This window comes from Oncorhynchus kisutch, linkage group LG22 (assembly GCF_002021735.2).
Source record: "Oncorhynchus kisutch isolate 150728-3 linkage group LG22, Okis_V2, whole genome shotgun sequence".
In the NCBI taxonomy this organism is placed as follows: domain Eukaryota; kingdom Metazoa; phylum Chordata; class Actinopteri; order Salmoniformes; family Salmonidae; genus Oncorhynchus; species Oncorhynchus kisutch.
In genome coordinates, this window is record NC_034195.2 from 6170579 (window position 1) to 6184349 (window position 13771).

The 13771-nt window shown below is 45.8% G+C and overlaps 1 protein-coding gene across 9 annotated transcripts in view; it reads right to left on the bottom strand.

Annotated features, from left to right (window-relative positions):
• myo9ab (myosin IXAb) overlaps positions 1 to 13771 on the bottom strand; it is a 232133-nt gene that overhangs the window by 159236 nt on the left and 59126 nt on the right. For all 9 annotated transcript variants that reach the window (XM_031801497.1, XM_031801503.1, XM_031801502.1 and 6 more), the window contains exon 2: positions 8772 to 9774. In XM_031801497.1, the coding sequence (XP_031657357.1) occupies positions 8772 to 9774 (1003 nt within the window). The remainder of the gene's footprint in view (positions 1 to 8771; positions 9775 to 13771) is intronic.

The following is a 13771-nucleotide window of genomic DNA, read 5'->3' on the forward strand; positions in this document are numbered from 1 at the left end:
GCTCCTGACTGCGTGTGCAACCATAGAAATAGAACGAATAGCATGGGCGTCCCCATTCAAATCAACGACGGCATAATGGGTTGACTGGCAGCCATTGCGAGTGTACCCATAGACTCGGGACATTTACCATTGGAGAAAATGGTAAACGTAAGGGTGGTGGCTCTCCAATAGACACTAATTCGATAGCAGCTGGGGGTCTACTTTGTTCATTGATTTCCATTTAAACTGAAAAAATGAGGGAGTGGGATGTCACAGTTCTTCTTCCGGCTCTGCCCACAGCAGCAAAGTATGAAGTAAAAGCCGGATCAATATATGTACACATCAATATACGCTGTGATTTGTTGATTAGACTCACTTGACAAGACAAACAAAAAAGACTCAACCTCACGAATGCCCCGCCACACAGTCCTTAGTCAGTTGTTCGTCCCCCAAACAAACAAGTTAATAAAATGATAAATAATTATATAAAATCACCACCAGTGCTTTGTAAAGTTGAGGTAATTATGAGCCAAAGGGCTTGGTGATTAGTTTAAGTCATTTGAAATCAGGTGTGCCAGTTTAGCGTTAAAGCTAAAATGTGAAACATTTGGGGGGGGGGCCCTAGGAGAGGGATGGGAAACCCTGCTAATAGACTTATACAGTGCCTTTCAGAAAGTATTCAGACCGCTTGACTTTTTCCACATTTTGTTAAGTTATAGCATTGTTAAAAAATGTTGACATTTTTTTTTACCCCCTTAATCTACACACAATAATGACGAAGCAAAAAGAGGTTTAGACATTTTTACTTATTTATTTAAAAAATTCTAAAGCTGAAATATCACATTTACATAAGTATTCCGATAATTTACTCAGTACTTTGTTGAAGCACCTTCGGCAGTGATTACAGCCTTGAGTATGACGCTACAAGCTTGGCACTGTATTTGGGGAGTTTCTCCTATTCTTCTCAGATCCTCTCAAGCTCTGTCTGGTTGGATGGGGAGCGTTGCTGCTCAGGTATTTTCAGGTCTCTCCAGTGATGTTTGATCGGATTCAAGTCCAGGCTCTGGTTGGGCCACTCAAGGACATTGAGAACTGTCCCGAAGCCCCTCCTGCGTTGACTTGGTTTTATTTTAATACATTTGCAAAATTGTCTAAAAACATGTTGTTTTCACTTTGTCATTATGGGATATTGTGTAAATTGCTGAGGATTTGAATTTATTTAATTCATTTTAGAATAAGGCTGTAACGTAACAAAATGTGGAAAAAGCCAAGGGGTCTGAATACTTTCCGAAGACACCCGTTATTTTCTTTTGATGGTCTTCATCAATAACTGTTGGTTACACGGTTACACGGAAATTGTGCCAGCCCTAGTTTAGAGTGAGGCTACACAAATGGCTAAGTGTCCAGAAATCAGACTTCAACTGTCATGTAGAAGAGCAACGAGACAGCGGACAGCCAAAGGAGACAATGATACGTATTGAACATGGTCTTTCCTGTTGACTAACTAACGTAACAACTGTCTTCGTATACCATGTACAGCTGTCTGCTAAGGTACATGCATCCTGTACAATTTCCTGAGAGGGGGAAAAGGGGAATGTTCCAGAAAAAGAGAGTGAGAAAGAGAGAGCAAGAGATAGGAGAGACGCGGGATGAGTATAATCCAGGGAACAGATGTTGGGAGCCCATTGGAGAGTGTGCAGTGAGCTGGGGATATGGATTATGGAGAGAGATGTGCTAACAGGAGCTCATGATTAGACAGAAACATGCTAACGCTAGCTCTCAGGTAGACCGCCTGCTGTACTTAGTCCAACGTTATGAAAGCTATCCTAGAAAGGCTAGCATAACAAACCCAATAACCTATTAAGAGTCCTTGGGTCTGCCACAATAGCTGGCAACATAGAAGGAAATATGTGACCCGTTTTAGGAAACTAGGCGTATGTTACGGGTCAATACTTCACAGGAGAGTTGTAAACATCTGAGTGTGCCAGAGTGCAGAATAACTGATGCATTTACGAACGCTGAACACCCGTTGAATATGGCCGGTGTCAGTAAATGTCAGCAAAAAAAGCTGAATTAAATTGCTGCCAGGAGCACAGTTACAGTCACCAACGCTCTGGATAACATGACAACAGCCTAAACAGCTCTGCCAGGGCTGGTAAAATGGTCAGAGTTTGGGTGGGGGTTCAAGTTTAAGATGATTATTATGGCATTGCACACGGTCAGTGTGAACCAGAGTGACTTGACACAACGGGCCAAGCAATCTGTACAAACAAAACAGAAACGTTTACAGGACGTCTTATTTAATGAAAGGGGTTGAAGTGAAACATTCATCCATGTATACCGGTAAGAGTCTAGCTACAGTTTCAGATATTATACGTTTCTCATTTTGTCAGAAAGTTGTTTTCATTGCAAGTTAAAGCGTACTGTTAGCTAGCTAGCTGACGTGAGATGACTGGCTCGCTAGCTAACATTATGTGTATGATGTTCTCTCGGAATGCCATTTCGCATCGCTAGTTATATAATTTTAGCTAGCAATGACAATCGGTTTGTATTGCTAGCATTTTATGGATTGTGATTATGGTTCATTGTTTAGCTAGATCAACTTTTTTTGTCTAAACAAAAGACCCCCAAAAGACCCCAAGTTAAAGCTCACTTTTAGCTAGCTAGCTGACGACCCATCAAGTTTTTTTTTTGAGAAGATCGGGGAGTTTTGCGACGAAGAGGCTATGGACATCACATGCCCTGCACCAAAGTCCTGGGCAGGACAGAAACAGGCTCTCCGAATATAGATTCCCTTGTTCATGCGTGGTTCGGAAGGACCAGTCATCAGCACTATCTGCAGTGCCTCTATTCACATGACTCTCTCCATATGTTGCTTTTATTTATTATATATTTTATTTACCCCTGATTGTATGCATATCTGCCTCATCGATCATTTGTTTCATGAGCTGAAATAAAAAGATCACAGAAATGTTCAAATGTTGTGCACAAATTTGTTTACGTGCCTGTTAGTAAGCATTTCTCTTTTGCCAAGATAATCTATCCACCCGACAGGTGTGGCATATCTAGAAGCTGATTAAACAACATGATCATTACACAGGTTCACCTTGTGCTGGGGACAATAACAGGCCATTCTAAAATGTGTAGTTTTGTCACACGACACAATGCCACAGATGTCTAAAGTTGAGGGAGCGTGCAATTGGCGTGATGACTGCAGGAATGTCCACCAGAGCTGTTGCCAGAGAATTGAATGTCAATCGCACAGCCATTGAAGACGAGTGGGACAACATTCCCAGGCCACAAACAACCCGATCAACTCAAAGCAGATGTGTCCCGCTGCACTAGGCAAATGGTGGTCACACCAAATACTTGTTTTCTGATCCACGCCCCTACCTTATTGTAAGGTATCAGTGAGCAACAGATGTATATCTTAATTCCTTGTAATGAACGTATTTCAACTGATTTAATTCCTTGTAGGAACTGTAATATGTTGCGTCTATGTTTTTTATTTATTGCCTTTTCTTAGCAAGTTATGGCTAAGTCGTGTAAGCCGTTAATCGCTAGTTTTTATTATTATTTGAACCCTTATTTGACCAGGTAAGTTGACTAAGGACACATCCTCATTTACAGCAACGACCTGGATAATAGTTACAGGGAGGAGGGGGGATGAATAAGCCATTTGGAAGCGTAGGACGAATAGGTGGCCATGATGGTATGAGGGCCAAATTGGGAATTCAGCCAGGACACCAGGGGTGAACACCCCTACTCTTACGATAAGTGCCATGGGATCTTTAGTGTCCACAGAGAGTCAGGAGACCCGTTTAACGTCCCAGCCCAAAGACTACACCCTACACAGGGCAATGTCCCCAATTACTGCCCTGGGACATTGGAATATTTATTTTAGACCATAGGAAAGAGTGCCTTCTACTGGCCCTCCAATACTTCCAGCAGCATCTGGTCTCCCATCAGAAGTGGGATGTGGGATGCAGGGTTGCATGTTGCTGGCTAGCTAATAAATACCTAGCAACATAGCTAGCTAATAAATGTACAGAGTCAGAGCAAACGTAGCTATACAGCCGGATACAAGCCTGGTGTCTACTGTAAGTGCATCCATATGCCTGGCTATATGGGATTTCAAGCGATAAGGCCATCTCTGATCTTAAGCTCAGAAGCGTCGGAACAGCACCTCACAGACCCACACACACACACCCTCTACTATTAGGCCTATTACTAATCCGTAGGCAGGCACGTCTGCTGGAACACCACGAGATCAAAGCATGCTACAATCTGTCCCCTAGAGCCCCAGCGGAAGAACCCCAGATTCAGTCCATCAGCCCCCAGACACACAGCCCCCAGCTAAGGTCAGTGTGTTAGCTTATTCAGACTGGGAAGGGTTTGTGGTTGGCCAACACAGTACGAAGAAAGAGTTGGGCAGCCATTTAGAATTTTTTTCCCTCTTCTTTAAAACCCCCCAAAAAACTTTGGAACATTAGGGTGTCATTGGAAGGATGCGGGGCATATAGATACCGACGGTGTTCTGACGAGTCAAGGGTCCGTGTAAAAATGAGGTAGCGAGATGCGTAAATCTTGGGAACGTCAGGTGATTTGCATGAGGAGATTGCCCCGCGTTGGGTAAATTGAGCACTTTCCTTCAAGGGCGAGCCTGACCAATTAGCGTGGTCTGATCCCAACTAGATTCGACCTCCTGAAGTAGGGTCTGTCTGATGTAGAGATTAGCCTGGTTGTCACCCTGGGGAGTCCTTCCAGGAGAGCTAAGCGAATGCTAACTGATACTGGATCCCTACTATAGTCTATCGGCTGTCTGCATACCGTCTGCATAGAGGGCAACTTCAAAATCGTAGCCAGGCTACATGATAGGAACAATACCACATCTGCAGCGCAGTTCTCAGTCAAACGGTGCCATCTTGGAGGGCTCAAATCAATGTCGGGATAAACTTTTATTCTCCTAGAAGTAATCAGGGACAGGAAACTATCGATGGAATGAATGCTATTGAATGCTTGCAAAATGTCATACAGAGGGGTCTTTCTCCTTCAAGAGATGGCGATTAAACAGGCAGAGGTGTAGGGGCGATATTTGGGGCCTGTGGCAAACATTTCTCGTTTGAGTCACCTGACTGATTAGAAAAACATTGTATGTATGACACTAGCCACACTTCTTTCCCATCATCCCACAGTGTTCCTGTCAGCACAATATTGATGCACCCTGTGCCGTCATGCCTCTGTCATTGGGGCTCTGAACGCAGGTCATATTACACACGGCGGCAGTTACTGGCCTCTACGGTGACACATTAAACGTTTTTTGTTTATGGTAAGTAATGATTACTGGGACATTTGGGGTGAAGCGAGCTGTTAGATGCTACTGCTGGCATGATGTCATGCTGTCGGTCATGGCGATGGTGCATTGGTGGAGAAGAGTAGACTGGAGATTGCGGTTTTAGTTGTTTTTGGAGTGCAGGCTATGGTGCCCTTCACCGATAAGCAAAGTCAATGTCAAACAGTGAGTTAGTGTCTCTAGTCTACCGCTATGGTTTACCCACAGCAAGGGTGTAAAACAGATTCAGGCCATGGTTACAAACATGTGTGTGTGTGTGAGTGTGTGTGATGTGTGCGTGCGTCTGAATCTCTGCTCTGTTTTTCCTGGAAACCAGAGTAGCCAGCATTCCCACAGATAAGATAAAGATGACTAACTTGGCATCAACCTGAGATGCAGTTAACCCACACTACACGGTAACAGAATGTGATGCGTGTGTGTGTGTGTGTGTGTATGTGTGTGTGGGGGGGATACGCTGCACTGCAGGACATGAGGGAAGAGAGCGAGAGGAGGGCAGGCTGCTCTCACCAGGGTGTCCATGTGCTGGAATGAAGACCAGAGGCGTATTGTTCTCTCAGGAGTGAAATGGCAGCAGATTTTTTGCCTCCGCAGCAGAAGCGCAAGCGTCAGGTCAAGGCAACATCAAAAGGCACAGTGTGTGTACATACGCAGTGAAGTGTATGTGTGCCTTCATCTGTGCATGTATGCGTGGATACAAACGTGTGTGTGCGCGCGCCTGAATCTCTGTTCCGTTTTTCCTAGAAACCAGAGTAGCCATTATTCCCACAGATAGTCATCTTTATCTTAACTTGGATACATGCTTATGTACATGTGTACGAGTACAGGAGGAGCCATAGCAAGCGCCACCGGGCAACACGAGTTGCTAGCATCCAGCTAACAGAGCAACCGCTCTCCCCAAACTCCCACAGCCTACCAACGGCAGTGGCCGATAAGCAATCTCACAGGGCAAACAATTCAATGTTAGCCCAGGCCACTTGACAAGCCACTTCAACAATGCACCACCAGCAGCTAGATTAACTAGACCCGTCTGAGCATCTGACCGAGGCAAACGGGTCTGTAATTGGCATGATTATACTGAAGGCCGGCCAGAAGAGTCAGTCTAGTAGTTCCGCTTCTACGGCTCAGATTGTAAATCGGTAACCTTTTTTTACCACAAACTGCTCGACACGGGTCCAGCTCAGCGGGACAAAGAATGTCAGGCCTCAAAGTATTCACAGTTAGCCATTGATACCTCCTGGAATAGGGAGGGAAGTTGCCCCTAGACGCTGATCTTGGATCAGTTTTGCATTTCCCCCACTGGTGGTTAAGATTAGGATTGGTGGAGGGGAAGCTGATCCTAGATCTGTACCTTGGGGAAACTTCCGACCAGAGCGATACATTCTCCACTCGATACCGCTGCTACTCATATCAAAGAGAGACTGGGATGTTCAGCTGGTTGAACATTGCCTGTCATTACTATCAACTTCAAGGTATTTATTCAAGGTCTGTTATCTTCTGCTTATAGACTAGGAAGTAGGAGACCGACAGCCAACAAAAGCATACTGTAGAAAACAAAAAAACAGAAGAACTGCCACATTGGAATTGAGAGCCGGACAGGTGTTCAGATTCATCCATGTCAAATATCTACACCTAGTAACTGGTTCACGCTGACGTATTACTTGCCTGGAGGATATCAGAACTGGTGAACAAGCCTTAGCTCATAACTCTGTTGTTATCCAACACAAGATTCAAAGTTCAAAGCCCTTTTAAATGATAAAAAAAAGGTAAATTTCTCTCTCAACGGAAGACTCTAATAATGTCTTACAAAAATATGTATTTTTGATTTCCTGAGGACTACCGGCCCCCTTATCCCTAACTAACCAGATCCGAGGCCTGCTTTGCAGCATTGGGTCCACATGTGAAGCACATGGTGAGTGTGCACATTCTACCATGACCCCGCTGTATGTGCAGCAGTGTTCTTGTGTCGTGACTCGTGGCAGACAAAATGGCCGCTGGAAAACAACAAACTCGACAAAGAGGCTCCTGTTGCAGCCAATCACTTTGTAACGAGCACTGAAAGGCAGTCACAAATCAGACTTGAGTAAAATCAGTGCCCTTTAGTAGTCCTTGGCTTTTTTTATACATCAAAATCTAAATGCATAAATCGACTCCTAATCCCATTTTGAGTAGGCCATGCCGCATTAAGGTTTTCTGAAGAGCTATAAAAATGTCCAAGCACGGTTTCTAGGTCAATAACGTATATAAGCATCAGCTCATATGTTCCGATAGCAGATAAATATAGGTTCCGCATGTCGAGGCATTCCGATCTCTATTTAAAACATGTCTATAATCCACTGTGACATGCTTCGTCTCATGGCTAAATACACACGGCTGCTAGTGAAATAACATATTATACTGGGCTTTCATGTCGCACTTCCTCCCTGTAACCATTACCTATAATTCAAAACACATAGTTCCGCGTTTGTACTTCTGTATGTAGCACAGTGAGCACCACCCCCCCCCCCCCCCCCCCACCACTTCCCTATGTCTTACTGTCACAGCAAGCTGTCAATCATCTGTATGTAGCACAGTGAGCACCACCCCCCCACCACCACTTCCCTATGTCTTACTGTCACAGCAAGCTGTCAATCATTTGTCTCATTTACAGTCACGCTGGACAGCATATACTCTACGACTTCTAAAATCTTAACCTGGGACGTGCTCACATTTCCAGATTGTCTTTCACTCAACCCCAGGATGTGGGCGCTCACGTTACACAATGATTCTCGAGCTGATCCTGCCCTGCATTTGGTACGTCAGGTCAGGTCACAGTTGTAAATGAGAACTTGTTCTACCTGGTTAAATAGAATTAAACAAATAGGTCGCAGCATCACCAATCTGTCTTCCATCACCTCGGCCCACACGACATGTGTTGTTGTTGCTGCTTTCCTCTTCGCCATCATTGTTTTGGTCTTGCTGAGTGCTCATTGCCTATTGGCAGTAGTCCTTGCCCAATCGCGTCGTAGCACTGCTCATACTACAAGATGCACAACCAGCATTTCTAAAACTTTATTTTTTTTATTTAAAAAATCCGACAGGGGTCTGGAAAACTGAACAGCCATTATCGGTGTGTGTCCATGACCCACTCAAACATGAGTCTCAACATACTGATCCCAACATACTGATCCAAAGTTCATAGGATTTCACCCCGATCATGAAAATTCATCTGGGACGGCAAAAACATGGGGTGGTGAAATAATGAAGTGTATACCTGGCATTAATTCAAGTAACAAGGAAGATCACGACATGAGGCCAAGGATGGGATAAAGAAGGACGAGACAGTAAGACATGAGAATTTAGGCTAAAGTCACGACCGCTAGTTTATCCTCACTTTCATACGATATGTAGCCCCTCCACCTTAAAACCCCACAATCTGTCAACAAACCAATCAAGTCCTTACCTCTAACACAGGCCCCGCCCCCAGGATGATCTGCTCCACCCCGCTGGCAAATCCCTTCTGACTGAGGGCGGTCAGGTGATGAATCAGGAAGTTGGTGCTCTGGGTCTTCCCCGAGCCGCTCTCGCCGGATATGACGATGCACTGGTTCCTCCGCCGCTGCAGCATGGCGTGGTACGCCACGTCCGCCACCGCGTAGATGTGTGGCTCCAGCTTGCCCAGCGCATGGTTGTCGTACATCTTGACATACTTGGGGTTGTAGATGGGTAGGAACTGGAAAGGGTTAATGACGATGAGGATGGAGCCGACGTAAGTGTAGATCTTCTCCTGGCGGAAACGCGCGCGCAGGCTCTCCAGCAGGGCGCGCTCCGTCAGCTCGGGGAGAGCGCACAGGTCAGAAGGGTGCTCGCCCCCTGCGGGCTGGGGCAGGAAACCCCGTTCCACCATGCGGCGGCGCTCCTCGGTCACAAGCAGCCACATCTGGAGACTCCCCCCATAATAGATGGAGCCGTCCAGGTTCTTCTCGCGGAGCAGGAAGCGGTAGTCCTCGCCACTGCCCAGGCCGCAGCGGTTCTCCAGGGCGTTGCGGGGCCACAGCATCATCCGCTGGACGGGGCAGTCGCTGGGGTTAAGTATCCACTCCTCCCCGCCGAACTCCTTCACCTCGGCTAACACGTAGCATTTGGTGCCGTCCAGGCTCAGGCGCTCCAGCAGATGCTCGATGGCCTCGGCAGCCGTGGTGCTCTTGCGGGCGCCCACGGGGCAGTAGATGGTTCCCTCGGCCAGGGCGCCCGGGTAGACGCGCAGGGTGAACTCCTGGTCCTCCAGGCGCCGCCGCATGCTGCCGCTAGCCGTGTTAGCCGCCACATTGGCGTTAGCGTTGGTGCTAGCATAGCCGCAGCCGGCATCTTGAAGGCTCATACTGGAGCAGCAGGTCCCATCAGCGCTGGCTGCCGCTGCTGGGAGTTCTTCTCTGGGCCCGGGGGACCGACTCAGGACATTCCAGCTGAGAAGAGAAGAAGAAAAATATATATAAATATATATAGGAAAGAAGAGAGAGAAGTTAGAGGCAGATGAACAACATGAGGGGAGAGGTTACAGATTGTACATTTTATGTGTCACGGGCTTTGTGTGTGTCATATTCAAAATAACTGCCATCTTGTTCTAGAGAAAGTCACAAAACAGAGAGCAAAACCAAGTAACGCCTTATAAATTTTTTTTTTTAAACTCCAGACAGTATGAGTGTTACAAATTTCTAAGCCACTGGGCCCTTGTTTATCTGAGCCATGGACCGTGTGTGTGCTAATCCCAGTGTCCGTGTGCCAAGATTAACAGCTGCCAGCGTCCACACAGAAGTGTCTCTAATGAGAACACAATGGCTTAATTCACCACTTCCCTGTTGATACTGGATAGACCGAGTGCTCTCCACGGGCCACCATTCACCACAGAGAACACTGTACAAGTACAGAGACTAAGCTACGCTTAGCGACTAGCATGTCAAAAGAAAATATTCTAACTCCACAGCTCCAAGGCGACAGAGACCAACGTCAAAAACAATTGCTGACATCGACGGTCATTTATGTATCCAATTTATTTAACCAGGTGAGTCCTATCGAGACATCTCTCATCAATGGAGCCAGTATTTAGGCAAAATACTATGCAAGACTTGTGGCAAATTGTTCCCTTATATTAAATATGAGAGATGAAGAATTTGGACTGAGGGCGTTAGTTTCGATCAGATTCGCTTTATCCATGTAAAAGGATCCATGAGCGCCAACATGTGAAGTTTATAGGAGCATGTCGAATTAGGTGCCAAATGAAAGCGAACAGTCTGTATGTTTTTTAAATGAAGCATTAGGCACAGTATTTTTACTGAAATCAATTTTATTTAGGAATTATGAAGTGATTAAAACTCCTAATTCTGATCCCTAGCCACACAAAAACAAGAAATTCGAAAGGACAGGCATCGGACTATCAGAACAAACTCAAAAAGGTTAATGGTTTCATGCTAACAACATTAGGCCTCAAAGCAACAACTACGAAGCAGTACAGCGTGTTTCCAGGAACTACCATTTCTATTTACAGGTGTAGGTTTTCATTCGGCTGAGAGAAATGAGCGTGTCATTTGTACATGGAAATATCCTCAGGGGAGAGAGATCTGATCTGCTTTTCTTTAGATTGAGCCTCAAAGGTAGAGTGGATGTCATAACTACTAAGCCCCCCTCCGCATTAGCTCATGTCTTTCTACGGTATGGATTCTCTCGCAGCCTCTTTTGTCTCTTCGTTTTAGCCTCCCCTTCCCCCTCTTTTCTCGCTCTGCAATTGCCTCCTGCAGTTGGCAGCAGGCCAGCTGCTCTCTCAGGTGCCTGTCCGTCTGACTGTCTGTCCGTCTCATCTGAACTGTGCTGCTGTGTCTCCATTGTCTGGAGAGATCTGCGTCTGCAGCTTCACGGGTCGCCTCTCTTCATCACACAGACAGGAGGAGAGAGCGAAAGTGAGCGGGAGATTAACAGAGACAACATGAGAGAGGGAGATACACAGACAGGAGGAGAGAGCGAAAGTGAGCGGGAGATTAACAGAGACAACATGAGAGAGGGAGATACAGACAGGAGGAGAGCGCGAAAGTGAGCGGGAGATTAACAGAGACAACATGAGAGAGGGAGATACACAGACAGGAGGAGAGAGTGAAAGTGAGCGGGAGATTAACAGAGACAACATGAGAGAGGGAGATACACAGAAAGGAGGAGAGAGCGAAAGTGAGCGGGAGATTAACAGAGACAACATGAGAGAGGGAGATACACAGACACGAGGAGAGAGCGAAAGTGAGCGGGAGATTAACAGAGACAACATGAGAGAGGGAGATACACAGACACGAGGAGAGAGCGAAAGTGAGCGGGAGATTAACAGAGACAACATGAGAGAGGGAGATACACAGACAGGAGGAGAGAGCGAAAGTGAGCGGGAGATTAACAGAGACAACATGAGAGAGGGAGATACACAGACAGGAGGAGAGAGCGAAAGTGAGCGGGAGATTAACAGAGACAACATGAGAGAGGGAGATACACAGACAGGAGGAGAGAGCGAAAGTGAGCGGGAGATTAACAGAGACAACATGAGAGAGGGAGATACACAGACAGGAGGAGGGTAGAATGAGTGAGTTGCAGAGGAGAGAAATGGAAAGTGATAGCGCGCGAGAGAGAGAGAGAGAGAGAGAGAGAGAGAGACATGACAGGGATACAGAATTGGCGTGGGCGCTAGAACAGTCTGCAGCCCCCCGCCTCACCCTACTAGAATCTGAAGTCAAACGTCTACCGTTTGCTGATGATCTGGTGCTTCTGTCACCAAACAAGGAGGACATAGAGCAGTACCTAGATCTTCTGCACAGATTCTGCCAGACCTGGGCCCTGACAGGAAATATCAGTAAGACCAAAATAATGGTGCTCCAAAAAAAATGTCCTGTCGCCAGGACCACAAATTCCATCTAGACACTGCTGCCCTAAAGCACACCAAAAAAATGTATACATACCTTGGCCTAAACATCAGCAGCACAGGTAACTTCCACAAAGATGTGAACGAGCTGAGAGACAAGGCAAAAAGGGCATTCTATGCCATCAAAAGGAACATAGAATTCGACATACGAATTAGGATCTGGCTAAAAATACTTAGTTAGTATTTAGTTATAGAACCCATTGCCCTTTATGGTTGTAAGGTCTAAGGTCCGCTCACCAACCAAGAAAAAAATTGGGGACAAACACCAAATTGAGACACTGCATGCGGAATATCAAAAATATCCTCTGTGTACAACGTAAAACACCAAATAATGCATACAGAGCAGAATTAGGCCGATACCCGCTAATATACAAAATCCAGAAAAGACTACACAGTGGCAGAATACCTGACCACTGTGACTGACCCAAACTTAAGGAAAGCTTTGACTATGTACAGACTCAGTGAGCATAGCCTTGCTATTGAGAAAGGCCCGTCGAAGGCAGACCTGGCTCTCAAGAGAAGAGAGGCTATGTGCACACTGTCCTCAAAATGAGGTGGAAACTGAGCTGCACTCCCTAACCTCCTGCCAAATGTATGACCATATTAGAGACACATACTTCCCTCAGATTACACAGATCCGCAAATTATTCGAAAACAAACCCAATTTAGATAAACTCCCGTATCTACTGGGTGAAATATGACCTGTTGCCACAAGAAAAGGGCAACCAGTGAAGAACAAACACCATTGTAGATACAACCCATATTTATGTTTATTTATTTTTACTTTTTGTACTTGAACCATTTTGCACATCGTTACAACACTGTATATATACATATGACATTTGTAATGTCTTTATTCTTTTGGAACTTCTGTGGGTGTAATGTTTACTGTTCATTTTTATTGTTTATTTCACTTGTGTTTATGATCTACTTCACTTGCTTTGGAAATGTTAACATATGTTTCCCATGCCAAAAAAGCCCCTTGAATTGAATTGAAACAGAGTGAGGAGATGTAAAGAAGACCACTTCAGCACAGAATCATAAAAACATAGTCCGTCTGCTCGCCTCAGGGGCCTGTTGCACGCTGCAGTCTCCCGAGAGAGACAACAGGGAGAAAGAGAGGCCCCCTAGAGAGACACACTGACAGCCTGCCATTCTGTTGTTGGTTCGTTAAAAACAAAAAAATGTCTGGTTTGCCTTCGCACGGCGCTCCTCAAGCTACGTCACGACGTCCATCTACTGTGCAGTAACATGGGAGGCCCTGTCAAGAGCCTCCATCAACCCTGCTCAGTGAGTCATTACTGTGGCTAAGTGAGTTGTGACTGTTGCCAACACGTCCAGTTGTCTCTGAGCTAGTAGGAGAACCCCACACTGGGGATAGAGATTTGTCAATGAGGCTGGATGACAAAGGGGGAGAGGGGGAGAGCATGCAGCTGGTTACTGATAAACAACTGGGGTTGAACAGAGATGATGAACAGAGGAGAGATGATGAACAGAGGAGAGATGATGAACAG